The sequence below is a fragment of the Lissotriton helveticus genome, chromosome 5_1 (assembly GCF_964261635.1).
Source record: "Lissotriton helveticus chromosome 5_1, aLisHel1.1, whole genome shotgun sequence".
In the NCBI taxonomy this organism is placed as follows: Eukaryota; Metazoa; Chordata; class Amphibia; order Caudata; family Salamandridae; genus Lissotriton; species Lissotriton helveticus.
In genome coordinates, this window is record NC_136065.1 from 1967506990 (window position 1) to 1967521168 (window position 14179).

A 14179-nucleotide genomic window follows, 5' to 3' on the forward strand; every position below is an offset into this window, starting at 1 on the left:
CCCAAGGGATTCCCTTAAAGACTGCAGGGTATTTCTTTCGTGTTGTATTGCCAGGAGTTATGGAAAAGGTCTAGGCATCCATACCTCAACAGCACACGATACCATATCAATACCTTCAGCTGAAACAGAAGGAGAGCACCATTTCTACAACTCTTACTGTTTAACATCCTGCGACCAGGTTGAATGACAGACTGTCGCGAAGGAACCAGATGAAAGATACTAACACAATATTTATCTCCCCAAACACTTCCCCGGTCACAGGTTCAAAGGCATGAACACATTCAAATGCATCAAACTCGCATGGTTTGGTGGAAACGCAAACTCAATGAGACATCCACCCTGAAGGCTAGAGAACAAGAGCACACTTTGTCCTTTTAAGTGGAATATGGACATGTGGAGCAAGGAAACACTAAGAAAGTGTAATTGGAATAAAACATTCTCAGAGTCTGTAGCAACACTAAACTAAGGGCAAGAAAAGAAAGGTCACAAAACACCCTCTTAGCTTACTGAAACAATGAACAGTTCCACAATCCTAGAAAGGGGCTGCTATTGGGCTATACATACAAACTCACTAACGTAAGGTTAAGTACTACATGATGGACTGGAGTGATGGTAAAAATGAATGATCCCAACATGCCCAGAAGAGGCGCAGCTTCAATCACACTATGACATAAAGGGGCCTTAACGATCCAACCCCTGCACCATGCCAACAATTCCTATTTCCTTGTGCCTGGGCACACTGCTAAATCTGTCACCTAGTTTTCTCCCTGCATACTATAGTGCAATGTGGCTCCAGTGGAGCTGCATAAGCCTAACACCCATCTATATGATGACATTAGCAAGCACTAGAAAGACAAACTTCCAGATATGCAGAGCCCTGAGTGATAAAAGGATTAGTTGTCTGGAGCGCACAGCGCATTTCTAACTGATGCCCCTTGTTCGAACAAGTAATTTTCATTTGTAAACTGTGCATTTATATACTATGCACATTTTTATGTCTAGCTTGACAGTGAAGCTGTCTGCAAGGCACACCATTTCTAACATTTAAAAACAAAATACAGATTGGGTTTTAGCTACACTCAAAGGAGTTACACACTTCCACCTCATGCTACTGCCTATTTGGTGTATTCTTTCACCTTCTAGCCACATCGATGCTCGATGAGTTCCAGCCCTGTGCTGGAATATGCAAAAACCCATTATTCATGACGAGCTGGGCTCGTCATGAGCGTGCTGGGAGGCTACTGCATGACGAGCCCAGCTCGTCATGAGTGTGGAAGGGGCTAGCGAAGTGTTCCACTGAAAAGTTGGAAGGAGTTATGTTACATCTGAAAAGTACATTCAATCTTAACACACGTTGTCCTATTCAGCGCTACATGTCCTTTATGCATTCCATACCGAAAGCAACACATGTTGTGTTACTTATATCCAAGCTCCAGCAGAGCCAATAGGGCAAGCTTTCATGTGATAAACAGCATGTGTGCATACAAAACATGTAAACAGCTTTGTGAATAACTGTGTTTATATACAGTGGAACATTAACACCAGACCTATTAGTTTCACCAATCCATGTTGTTTTAATGTTATTAACTTTTAAATTCATAAATATTCTTAATCCTGAAAGGTTCTTTTCAATCAACAATGTAATGTTTGTCTGGTCTGCAGTGTGCGCAAATTAAACACCTCAAAACCCATGAAGAGGTCACCAAACAGAGCGGCTGTGACTGTGAAAGGCTCGGAAGGCAGGAGTACATTGAGTTAAGGCACGGTATCCTGAGGTGGTCTGATTTTGTCCCAGCTGTACTTGACTTCGGAGGCCCTGTCCTGGTGGAAGCTAGCTCCCCATATGAAAAGGTCTGCATTGAAGCTGCTCATACGTACTGCGTAGAAGCGCATGTTGTGGCATAAAGGCACTGGGTCTGCCTCCTTCAACAACTCAAATTGGGTGACCAGCTCATAATGCGGCACAAATGTTGGTGCAGTGTCGAAAAGTGGAATACCTAGAGGAAAGAAACAAAATGCACTTAATTTGTATGAATACCTTCTAGCAATCAGCGGGGTCAACAACCTAGATACAAAAAGGTGTAGCAAGTTACATATATCTATTATTGATGGTTTCATTTACAGAACAATAAATGGATTCACCACATTCAGATTAATTAAATGAATAAACAACTCAATAGCAGTCATTTTATGAGCCAAATGTGGAACACATTTTAAGGCGATCAGCTTCATATGGCAGGATGAAAACCTGGTCGACCACTTTACCTGAAGCAACCCATATGCTGCATGTTCAACCACCTAGCAGAGACTGTGGTCAATGGAGGATCAAGCAGGAGCGATTTCTGCCTTAGGGCTCAGGGTCTGCGCCCATCTGAAATTCCTGCACATTTACTTAACATATTAATTAAATCGAATTAATTAGCGATTCGATTGGATCTCTAAACAAATAGATGTATTTAAGTCTGGGAAGTTTGTGCCAGGCTGCCTGCCCTGCCAGACAAAGCCATGCAGTAAATCATCTTTCTGAACTGCGATGCACAACGCAGGACTTAGAGTTCTATCGTCCTTCATTGCCATAGTAGTCTATGGCAGTATCAACTGTGGGCCAATGATACTTTCAGTGTCACTGTTTCATGCGTTGGAGTCTCCGTCCCATGAGAGCAGCCCACCGTCATTCACGGGCACAGATTGCACCCTTTACCATTCGTCAAACATAGGAGTGGATGCAACCACATTTGATTTGGTACCTAGTTCTCTGTATTAATAATGGTTATAATACTAATCTGCTGTAATGCATATTCTGCTGAGACCCCTCATAACGCTAACCTCTCCCACTTTGACACCCCATGCCCTGGCTGCAGGTCACTAGCCTCTTTTTAGGTCTCGTCTCCGCTAGCCCATGCGCTAGCGCGAAGCGAGAGCTTATGTAGGCACTTCAGAAATGCTCCGAAAAGCTGATCACACACAGTTCATGTGCGACAGGCGCGCCCTCACCGTTTGGCAGCCTCCGGCCACTGACTACAGGATACTGCTTTGATCTATATCACTCCCCTCTATCACTCCCTCTTCCCACTTGTTTTTTAGGTCTCGACCCACAGCATTGTTATGTTATGTTATGGAATCTTGTATAGCGCATGGCTACCTCAGCAACGGGGCGTCCCAGCGCTTGCAGACATGCCTGAAGCTAGTAAGACAGAGGATGTGCTAGATGGACGCAAACAGCCAAGTTTTTATAAGTTTTCGGAATTGCAGGTGATTTGAAGTGGCCCGAGCTTTTGGGGAGATAGAATTCCAAAGCTTAGGGGCCAGATACCTGAAGGAGCGGCCGCCTGCTCTACTCCTCCGGATCCTGACAGTACGAGCTAGAAAAAGGTCCGCTGAGCGGAGTGCGCGCGTGGGAATATAAAAGGAGCAAAGTCCCTGCAGAGTTTGGGGGCCAGTTCTATACAAGATTTTGTGGGTGAGGCAGAGGGTCTTGAATTGAATGCGTTGCTGTATCGGCAGCCAATGTAGTCGTCGGAGAAAGGGGGACGTGTGACAAGTTTTGGGTATGGCAAACAGAACACGAGCAGCAGCGTTCTGTGCTCTTTGCATCCTATTTATTGCAGTCGTGTTGGAGCCTAACATGAGGACATTGCAATAATCCAGGTGAGATAAGACTAATGCCTGGACTATAATCTGGCGGGTAGGGGGCTCAAAAAAACCCAAGATGGGTTTAAGAGAGCGAAGACGCCAGTAGCAAGTGCCTGCCACTTTTTTGGCATGGGACTCCAGGTTGAGTGAGTTGTCAAGCATCACCCCCAGATTTTTTACTGACTCCTTGGGTATGGGGGCTGGTCCCAGCGCAAGAGGCCACCAGTGCTCGTCCCATGTCTGCGTGCCATTGCCGATCAGAAGTACCTCTGTTTTAGAGGAGTTTAACTGAAGACAATTGTTAGATAGCCACCTTGATATAGCCAAGATGTCTTCTTGGAATTTAATTTGGTCCACCACATTGTTGTTTGAAAAGTTGAAAATGAGTTGCGTGTCGTCCGCATATGATATTAGCTGGATCTTACGTTCCCGGGCCATAGAGGCCAGGGGGCGGACGTGCACATTAAACAATGTGGGACTGAGCGCAGACCCCTAAGGCACCCTGCATTCAAGAGGGAGCCTGCTGGATGAGTACGGCGGGGCGTGCACCTGGAAGGAACGGTCAGATAGAAATGACGCGAACCAGTCTAGGGCCATTTCCCCGACTCCGATCTCCCACAGTCTCTCAAGTAGTATCTTGTGGGAGACCGTGTCAAAAGCAGCACTCAAATCCAGCAGAATCAAAATAGGAGGTTGCGCCCTTGTCCAAAGAGGCCCTTAGATGTTCTGTGACTGTTAGCAGGGCAGACTCCGTACTATGGTTAGCACGGAAGCCATTCTGGGACTCATCTAGAATCCCATTGGACTCCAAGTAGGCAGTCAAAGTGGAATTGACATGTGCTTCCGCCACTTTCGCGAGATAAGGAAGCAGCGAAATAGGTCGGAAACTATCTGGCCTAGAGGGATCCAGTGATGGTTTCTTCAGGAGGGGCACTACTTTGGCATGTTTCCAAGATTTAGGGATGAAGGCTTGCTGTAAAGATCGATTAATCAGCTCTCGGCCTTCCTGCAGGACAGAGTCACGAAGTGATCTGAACAGTTTCGATTTGATGGGATCATCCGGGGATCCTGACTTTACTCTTCGAGTCAAGTGTTCCATCCCTGTCTGCTCTATAGGTGGAAGAGTTGAGAGGGAGTACGGAGGATCAGATTTGTCTCTAGCAGGATTGGGGAACCCCAAGGGGCCATCCGGTTGTAATAGGTCATATATCCCTTTGACTTTATTAATAAAGAAACAGGATAGTTCTTCACACTGTGCATCTGACACTATCAGGTTGCCTGTGCCTTCCGGAGCCTTGGTCATATCTTTCACCAGGGAGAAGATCGTTTTGGAACGGTTGGTGCTTGAAATAATCAGGTCTGTGTAGTAGGTGGCTTTAGTTTTTTTTTTTATAAGTTTGTGGTACGCTTTAGTGGCCAATCTAAACTTAGTTTTGGCCAGGGGGTCATAAGATCGTCTCCAGATACGCTCTAACAGCTTGCATTGTTTTTTTAGTGTCATTGAGAGTCTCCGAGTACCAGGGGTGGGACTGATCTCGCTTAGGCCTCCAATGAATTATTCATCAACTCCCTATAGGCAGAATCCGCCTCCTCCATGTTGTTCGACCAGACAGGGCGGGAGGGGTTAAACCTGGCTTCAAACAGGGCATTGTCTAAACTATTCCAGGGTCGCCTCCATAGAAAGGGGGGGAGATTCTCCCTGCCACTAGTTGGAATCTTGACTGAAACAGAGACCAGGAAGTGATCAGTCCAGCTGAGAGGACTAGGGGGTTCAGCTGTGACTTCCTCTATATTTGTGAAGACCGGGTCCAGGAGGTGGCCTGCCTGAGAGAGGGCCCCACGATCAACTGATGAAGCTGGCACGCCTCCAAGTCGCCAAGAAACTTCGATATAGTGGGAGAGTCATGACGCTCATGGTGGAGGTTGAGGTCACCGAGAACACTGAAATTAGCTGATTGAAGCGCTAATGACGAAATAGTTGATACCAGCGACTCTTGGAATGCACTCGCTGGCCCTGGGGGATGGTATACGAGAAGCCCTGTGAGTGAAGGTGTCAGAAACCCTTATCTTGAAGCGCTAATGACGAAATAGTTGATACCAGCGACTCTTGGAATGCACTCGCTGGCCCTGGGGGATGGTATACGAGAAGCCCTGTGAGAGTGAAGGTGTCAGAAACCCTTATCTTGAATAGTGCGCATTTGCTGCTAACTATGCTTGTGGCCTTGAGAGTGCAGGTGTATTTGGACTTATAGATCACCGCTATTCCACCTCCCCTACCAATGGGTCTATTCTGAACACATGTAAGGTAGCCTGGGGGAAGAGCCAGGGCTAGAGTGGCCGAGGAATCCTTGGTTAACCATGTCTCTGTCAAAAACAGAAAGTCAGGACTCTCGTCTGAGAGGAGCTCATGGACGTCCTAGTGATGCTTCACAAGGGACCTACAGTTCAGGCTCAATATGTGTAGCTTAGAGGAGCTAGTAGCCGCTGAGGCTTAGGAAGATGGTGATGGGCAAGCCTCAGAGGCCTTAAAGCCACACTGGTTGCAGTGTATTTTAGGGGAACCAGGGTGCCAAGCGTGAGCCATGCAGTCAGCCTGATATCTAAGAGCTAACAGCTCATCCCGGGCGTAGGGCGCCATCGCTAATCAAGCGACCAGGGATCTAGGCAACCGGCGACGGACCAGCGCGGACCGGCGCAGACGGGCACGCCTTTGGCGACCCGCCGGCTATCCGCTGCGCGGGAGAAAGTGAATCAGGCTATGTAGGCGCCGTCCCCACCTCTGGTGCACAGTGACACCCTCAGGGGGCGGGCCCGCGATCGGAAACGCCCTCCACACTAACGGCACTTGCCGCAGTGGAACAGGGCGACGACCGGAAAGCAGGTAAGAGCAATGCTTGCTTTTCGATGTTCTAGTAAGGTGTCCGAAAAGTCTCCCCAAACTGCGGATTCGATACAGTTCATGTAAGCCAGGCGCGTGCACATCGCCGGGCACATCCCACACCATGCCTCGGCATCAGACTTCAAAGGAAGCCGCTCTCCTGCCCCCCCATCAGACTTCGAAGGAATGCGCTCCCCCGCCACAGCAATGCCGAGTGCTTGTTCTTTAGTGCAGAGCACTCCATTAGAGTTTGTAAGCCATCTCAATTGAGTATATTCACCCCTTAACTCCATGTTACTCTCTGTTGTTGCCTGATAGCTTCTCCCTGCTCCTCTACTTTGCACTTGCCTATGTTCCTTTTGCTAATGCTGTTCCCCACGCTGCCTTCGTGTCCCCTCACCAGCCCTCCCGCTGTTGCTTACGTGTCACACCCTCGTTGTTTCAATGTTCTACCCCCATCGTCCCCTGTGGTGCTTCGTTGTTTGCCCCCTCCCTCTGGGATGTTGCGTCACAGTATCTAGTGTTGCTTCTGACACCATCGGGATCCCCGCCCCTCCCATCTGCCCACTTCAGGAAAAAAACATTTTTGGGGCCTTTTATTTTCTTTTAGGTTACCGATCCAACTCCGATTGGCAAATTTAAAGAAAAAATGCTGTCTGCGTAATTTTTTGGGTGGGTGCATGCGTATTTCACACTTCTACAAAAGAATGTGCGGCTGTGTCAAAGGATTTTAATTTGCTTGTTTTTTTGTTGGTTTTTTTTACTATTTGATTGTGGGGCGCATGGACGTTTTATTCATCATGAGTGGACTTGAAAAAACAATATTCGCAGAAGGACTAAGAGTAAAATAGTTTGAACTGTTGATGGTGCACCATTAACTTCAGATCTGGTAAGAAACGCTTCTTTAAGATAACAGGTCTCTTTTGAAGATTGAATTAACGGTACTTCTGGTTAAAATAGCCTCTCCTAATTATGCTATGGCTTTTGGCTTTCCTTGGCTAAGGAGATACAGTCCACGTGTCAACTTCGCTACTGTGATCATATCGGTCATGATCATTCTGGAGTCTAACTGAGGAGACTAAAGAGATTTCCTGTCAACTTCTAATTTAATTGTGGCTAAACTCTCTTCTGCGCTACCTCAGTTCAAAGCATAGTCTTTGCTAAACCTAAGAACTGCTCCATTCGCCTACACTGCACTCAATGCAACACACACTCTGAATACCACACAGTGCCACATAATTACACGCCACATAATTACACAGCACTCAATGGAACATACACCAAATACCACTCAGTGCCACATAATTGCATTCCACATAATTACACAGCACTCAATGCAACATACAGTCCAAATCCCACTCAGTGCCACATAATTACACGCCACATAATTACACAGCACTCAATGCAACATACACTCCAAATACCACAGTGCCACATAATTACACTGCACTCAATGCAACATACACTCCAAATCCCACTCAGTGCCACATAAGTACAAGCCACATAATTACACAGCACTCAATGAAACATACACTCCAAATCCTACTCAGTGCCACATAATTACACAGCACTCAATGCAACAGTGCCACATAATTACAAGCCACATAATTACACTGCACTCAATGCAACATACACTCTGAATACCACACAGTGCCACATAATTACACGCCACATAATTACACAGCACTCAATGCAACATACACTCCAAATACCACTCAGTGCCACATAATTACACACCACATAATTACACTCTACTGAATGCAACACACACTCCACACAATACCACTCTATCGCCCTGACTCTATCTATCTGTCTATCGCCCTCCCTCTGTCTATCTATCTCCCTCTATCTGTCTGTCTATCGCCCTCACTCTATCTGTCTGTCTATCGCCCTCCCTCCCTCTATCTATCGCCCTCCCTCCCTCCATCTATCTATCTATCGCCCTCCCTCCCTCCCTCTATCTATCGCCCTCCCTCTCTCTATCGCCCTCCCTCCCTCTATATATCTATCTATCGCCCTCCCTCCCTCTATCTATCTATCTATCGCCCTCCCTCCCTCTATCTATCGCCCTCCCTCCCTCCCTCTATCTATCTATCGTCCTCCCTCTCTCTATCGCCCTCCCTCCCTCTATATATCTATCTATCGCCCTCTATATATCTATCTATCGCCCTCCCTCCCTCTATCTATCTATCGCCCTCCCTCCTCTATCCATCTATCGCCCTCCCTCCTCTATCCATCTATCGCCCTCCTCCCTCTATCCATCTATCGCCCTCCTCCCTCTATCCATCTATCGCCCTCCCTCTATCCATCTATCGCCCTCCCTCTATCCATCTATCGCCCTCCCTCCCTCTATATATCTATCTATCGCCCTCCCTCCCTCTATATATCTATCTATCGCCCTCCCTCTATCTATCGCCCTCCCTCTATCAATCATACCACCACAGCATCACTCAGGGGTACCACAACATCACTCAGGGGTACCACAACATCACTCAGGGGTACCACAACATCACTCAGGGGCACCACAACATCACTCAGGGGCACCACAACATCACTCAGGGGCACCACAACATCACTCAGGGGCACCACAACATCACTCAGGGGCACCACAACATCACTCAGGGGCACCACAACATCACTCAGGGGCACCACAACATCACTATGCGCTACCACCGCATCACTGAACGCCACAGCATCACTCGTCGCCCCCACAACATCACTCAGCGCCACCACAGCATCAATCTGTGCAACCATTCAACAACTGGTTCAAATATGTTCTCTCAATGTTTCAAGCTTTATTACAAATGTCACAAAAAGATGTTAATATTTCACTTCTGTTCTTGGATTTTCGTCATAATAAAATACAATGAACATAATCTTCACAAAAGTTATTTACAGAAGTTTAAGCTATTGCCATTATAAATTACACTAACTTTTTTTTAAAGTATTAATTATTAAAAAAAACGACAAGCCATTGTTATTTGTAATATCAATACATCTAAGTCATGTAAATACAACACATATTGCGTTACAAATGCTACAGGTGTCACATTTGCGAAAGTAAAAACTATTGCCATTGTAAATGACAAAGCTATTAATTTCGCTATTTTCAAAACTAACACATAAATAAAAAAATGGTCATTTACAATACCAATAGCTCAAACTTTCCTAATGCGAGACCTATTGCATTGCAAATGCTTGTTTAGTGTTGCCCTGAGCTCGTTTTGTCTCAGAAGAAAACAGGTTGAAACTCAAATTAAAATACAACTGTTTCGCTCACTTTGGCAAACTGACTTTTACGACCTAAACGTTTTCAGAATAAAAACCAACTGCAGAGGGCAGCGACACCTAGCGGCTCATGAATGTATTAAACTAGCATGTAAAGCCTTACATAACTAACTTGTTTTCCATTAATGAAAGCTCGCTGCCTTCTCATTAGAGGCGAGACTGGGTTTATTGGCTAAATTTTCTTAATATGAAACTGACATTTTTGCAGGTAATGGAAGATGCGCTAAAAAACTAGAAGCCCCTGTAAAAAAAAATAACACCGCAGTCGAGACTCGTTACTTTCATCATAATAAACCCAAGGGAGGCAAATGTGCTAAACAATAACCGAGGGCGCAACTGGCCATTTAAAATACAACTAAGGCAGATCTTAGCGCAGGGCAACGTGAAACCTAATGCAAAAAACAGAATAGTCGCCGCGTGCTGTGCCGAAGGCACAGGATGGGCGGCCGCTTTGATAAATCCTCCACAAGTGTCTGGTTCGGGTACTGTAACTTTAGATTTGTAAAGGCGCATGCAAAGGATACCCGGGCCTCTTCCGGTGCATAGGGCAGGCTGCAGTGAATGATCTGCTCTGCTCCATGCCTGGCCACACTTGCCCTGTTCAGACACCTCGACTGACACCCTCCCTCCCTGGTCGGAGCCCTGGACTATCTTCTATCTTCTGCTTTCAAGTCTGCCCTCAAAGCTCACAAGGCTCGAGGCTCACTAGGCTCGAGGACGCATACAGTGCACCCTTTCATGCCTGCTCCCTCTGGCTTACTCTATTATTACTATAAGCCACATAGCCTCTGCAAACGTGATTAATTATGTAAGCCATCACACCCTCACCCTCACATCCCCTCACCCACCCCCTCACACTCCCTCACTCACTCACCCTCGCACACCCCCTCACTCACCCTCACATACCCTCACACACCCTCACCCTCACACCCCCTCACATACCCTCACATACCCTCGCACACCCTCACCCTCCCTCACATACCCTCACATACCCTCGCACACCCTCACCCTCCCTCACACACCCTCACCCTCCCTCACACACCCTCACACACCCTCACAGCCCCTCGCATACCCTCGCACACCCTCGCACACCCTCGCACACCCTCACCCTCACACCCCCTCACTCACCCTCACATACCCTCACTCACCCTCACACCCCCTCACTCACCCTCACATACCCTCACTCACCCTCACATACCCTCGCACACCCTCACCCTCCCCCTCACTCTCCCTCACACACCCTCACCCTCACCTACCCTCACACCCCCTCACCTACCCTCACACCCCCTCACCTACCCTCACACCCCCTCACTCACCCTAACCCCCTCTCACCCTCACCCTCACCCTCACCCACCCTCACCCTCACCCTCACCCACCCTCACCCTCACCCACCCTCACCCACCCTCACCCACCCTCACCCTCACCCACCCTCACCCACCCTCACACACCCCCTCACCCTCACACACCCTCACACACCCTCACACACCCTCACCCTCACACACCCTCACCCTCACACACCCTCACCCTCACACACCCTCACCCTCACACACCCTCACCCTCACACACCCTCACCCACCTTCACCCTCACCCATGTTCACCCTCACCCATGTTCACCCTCACCCATGTTCACCCTCACACCCTCACCCTCACACCCCCTCAAACCCCCCTCTCGCCATCACACCCCCCTCTCACCCTCACACCCCCTCTCACCCTCACAACCCTCTCAACCCTCTGACAACCCCCTCACAACCCTCTCACCCCTCACTCGCCCTCACACCCTCACTCACCCTCACTCATCCTCACACGCACACCCCCTCACCCTCACACACCCTCACCCTCACCACCTCCCTCACCCTCTCACCCCACCCACCCTCACTCACTCTCACACACCCTCACCCTCACACCCTCACTCATCCTCACACCCCCTCACACCCCCTCACACCCCCTCACTCATCCTCACACCCCCTCACACCCCCTCACACCCCCTCACACCCCCTCACACACCCTCACACACCCTCACACACCCTCACACACCCTCACACACCCTCACCCTCAAACACCCCCTCACCCTCACACCCCCTCACCCACCCTCACCCTCACCCTCACTCACCCTCACTCACCCTCACACACACCCACACACACCCACACCAGCATATCATAACAAAACATAGCATAACAAAACACAGCATAGCATAACAAAAAAAGCATAAGAAAACATAGCATAAAAAAACAAAGCATAGGATAGCAAAACAAAACCTAGTTTAGCATAACAAAACATAGCAAACAGAAGAAAGCATAGCATAACAAAACACAACAAAACATAGCATAGCATAACAAAGCATAGCATAGAGCAAAGCATAACATAACATAAAGCATAGCATAACATAACAAAGCATAGCGAAACACAACATAGTATAACAAAACATAGAATAACATAACAAAACATAGCATAACAAAACCTAGCATAGCATAACAAAACATAGTATAGCAAAACACAACAAAACATAACACAACAAAAGATAGAATACATAACAAAACATAGCATAGCAGAGCATTGCAAAACATAGCATAGCATAACAAAACACAACATAGCATAGCATAACAAAACAAAGCATAGCATAGGATAACAAAGCATAGCATAAAGCAAATCATAATATAACAACAAATCATAGCATAACAAAACAACAAAACAGCATAAAAAACAAAGCATAGGATAGCAAAACTAAACATAGCATAACAAAACAAAGCATAGGATAGCAAAACAAAACCGCATAGCATAAAAAAACATAGCATAACATAAAACATAACATAACAAAACATAGCATAACAAAACAGCATAACAAAACACAAGACATAGCATAACAAATCATAGCTAACCACAACAAAACATAGCAAAACAAAACATATAATAGCATAGAAAAACATAGCATAGCATAACAAAACATAGCATAACAAAACATAGCATAGCAAAACAAAACAAAGCATAGGATAACAAAACAAAGGATAGCAAAATAAAACATGGCACAGCATACTGCATCACTCAGCACCACCACAGCATCACTCAGCACCACCACAGCATCACTCAGGGGCACCACAACATCACTATGCGCTACCATAGAATCACTGAACGCCACAGCATCACTCGTTCGCCATCACAACATCACTCAGCGCCACCACAGCGTCAATCTGTGCAACCATTCAACAACAACTGGTTCAAATATGTTCGCTCAATGTTTCAAGCTTTCTTACAAATGTAACAAAAATATGTTAATATTTCACTTCTGTTCTTAGATTTTCGTCACAATAAAATGCACTGAACATAATCTTCACTAAAGTTATTTACAAAAGTTTAAGCTATTGTCATTATAAATTACAATAACTTTTATTTAGGTATTAATTATTAAAAAAAATTAAAAGCCATTGTTATTTGTAATATCAATACATGTAAGTCATGTAAATACAACACATATTGCATTACAAATGCTATTTATTTATTTATAAATTTATAAAGCGCCTGGTGACCCGTAGGCATCCCCGCGCTATAGAGTTGTAAGAACCAGGAGGAGGAAGGGCCGGAGAACTATTTGGGGAATAAAAAGGTTTTTAGTTTTTTCCGGAATAGGGCGTGACAGGGTTCCAGACGCAGATTGCGGGGGAGTGCGTTCCAGCCTGCAGAGGCTTTGACCGATGTGTCACATTTGCGAAAGTTATAACTATTGGCATTGTAGGGGGGCGTGGTTTGAGCGCCGATGGAGGAGGCCGTCTGAGCGTTGGGCTCCACGATCGAGCCTTCATTTATCCTGCTTTGACTTTGCTGACCCATCAATCCGCCTAATACAACGGGAGAAGGGTCTCCCCTGCGGTGGACCTACGGAGCGCTGTACCAAAATTGCCACCAACGTTGAAAATCACCGGCGAGTTGTCCGGAGTATCACGACTGAGGGTGCACCTAAAATGGCGGCTGCGAAGACGGGCTAAATCCCTGGATGCCCGGTGCTGCGGGGAGCCCTGCCGATCCACGGTCTCTCCGGAGCTGAAGGCGGAGTGAGGGTTACGTCCTGCGGTGCGGCTGTTAGTTGGCGGGGATCGCACAGGAGGACGAATATCGGACCCGTTCGGCCCGCTCCAGAGGGCTGCACTGAAGCTCCACAAGCCCACGCACTAGAGGTGAGGTGATTAGCTCCCCCAAGTCGGGCTTTGCAAACTGAAGACACTGCTGACCCCAGGCCTACGGGGCGAGAGACGCCGCTGGGGAGATCACGGTACTGAGCCCCGCGGACCTACTATTCCGCTTATCTTATTGGCGAATGCAGATGATGGCCTCTCCCCTCCCCCATGGCAGCCGCAGAGCGAAAGAGAGACGCTAAATATCCCCGGAGC

The 14179-nt window shown here is 47.2% G+C and overlaps 1 protein-coding gene across 2 annotated transcripts in view; it reads right to left on the bottom strand.

Annotated features, from left to right (window-relative positions):
- MED1 (mediator complex subunit 1) overlaps positions 1-14179 on the bottom strand; it is a 546545-nt gene that overhangs the window by 208611 nt on the left and 323755 nt on the right. For both annotated transcript variants that reach the window (XM_078645645.1, XM_078645646.1), the window contains exon 14: positions 1879-1997. In XM_078645645.1, coding sequence (XP_078501771.1) covers positions 1879-1997 — 119 coding nt within the window. The remainder of the gene's footprint in view (positions 1-1878; positions 1998-14179) is intronic.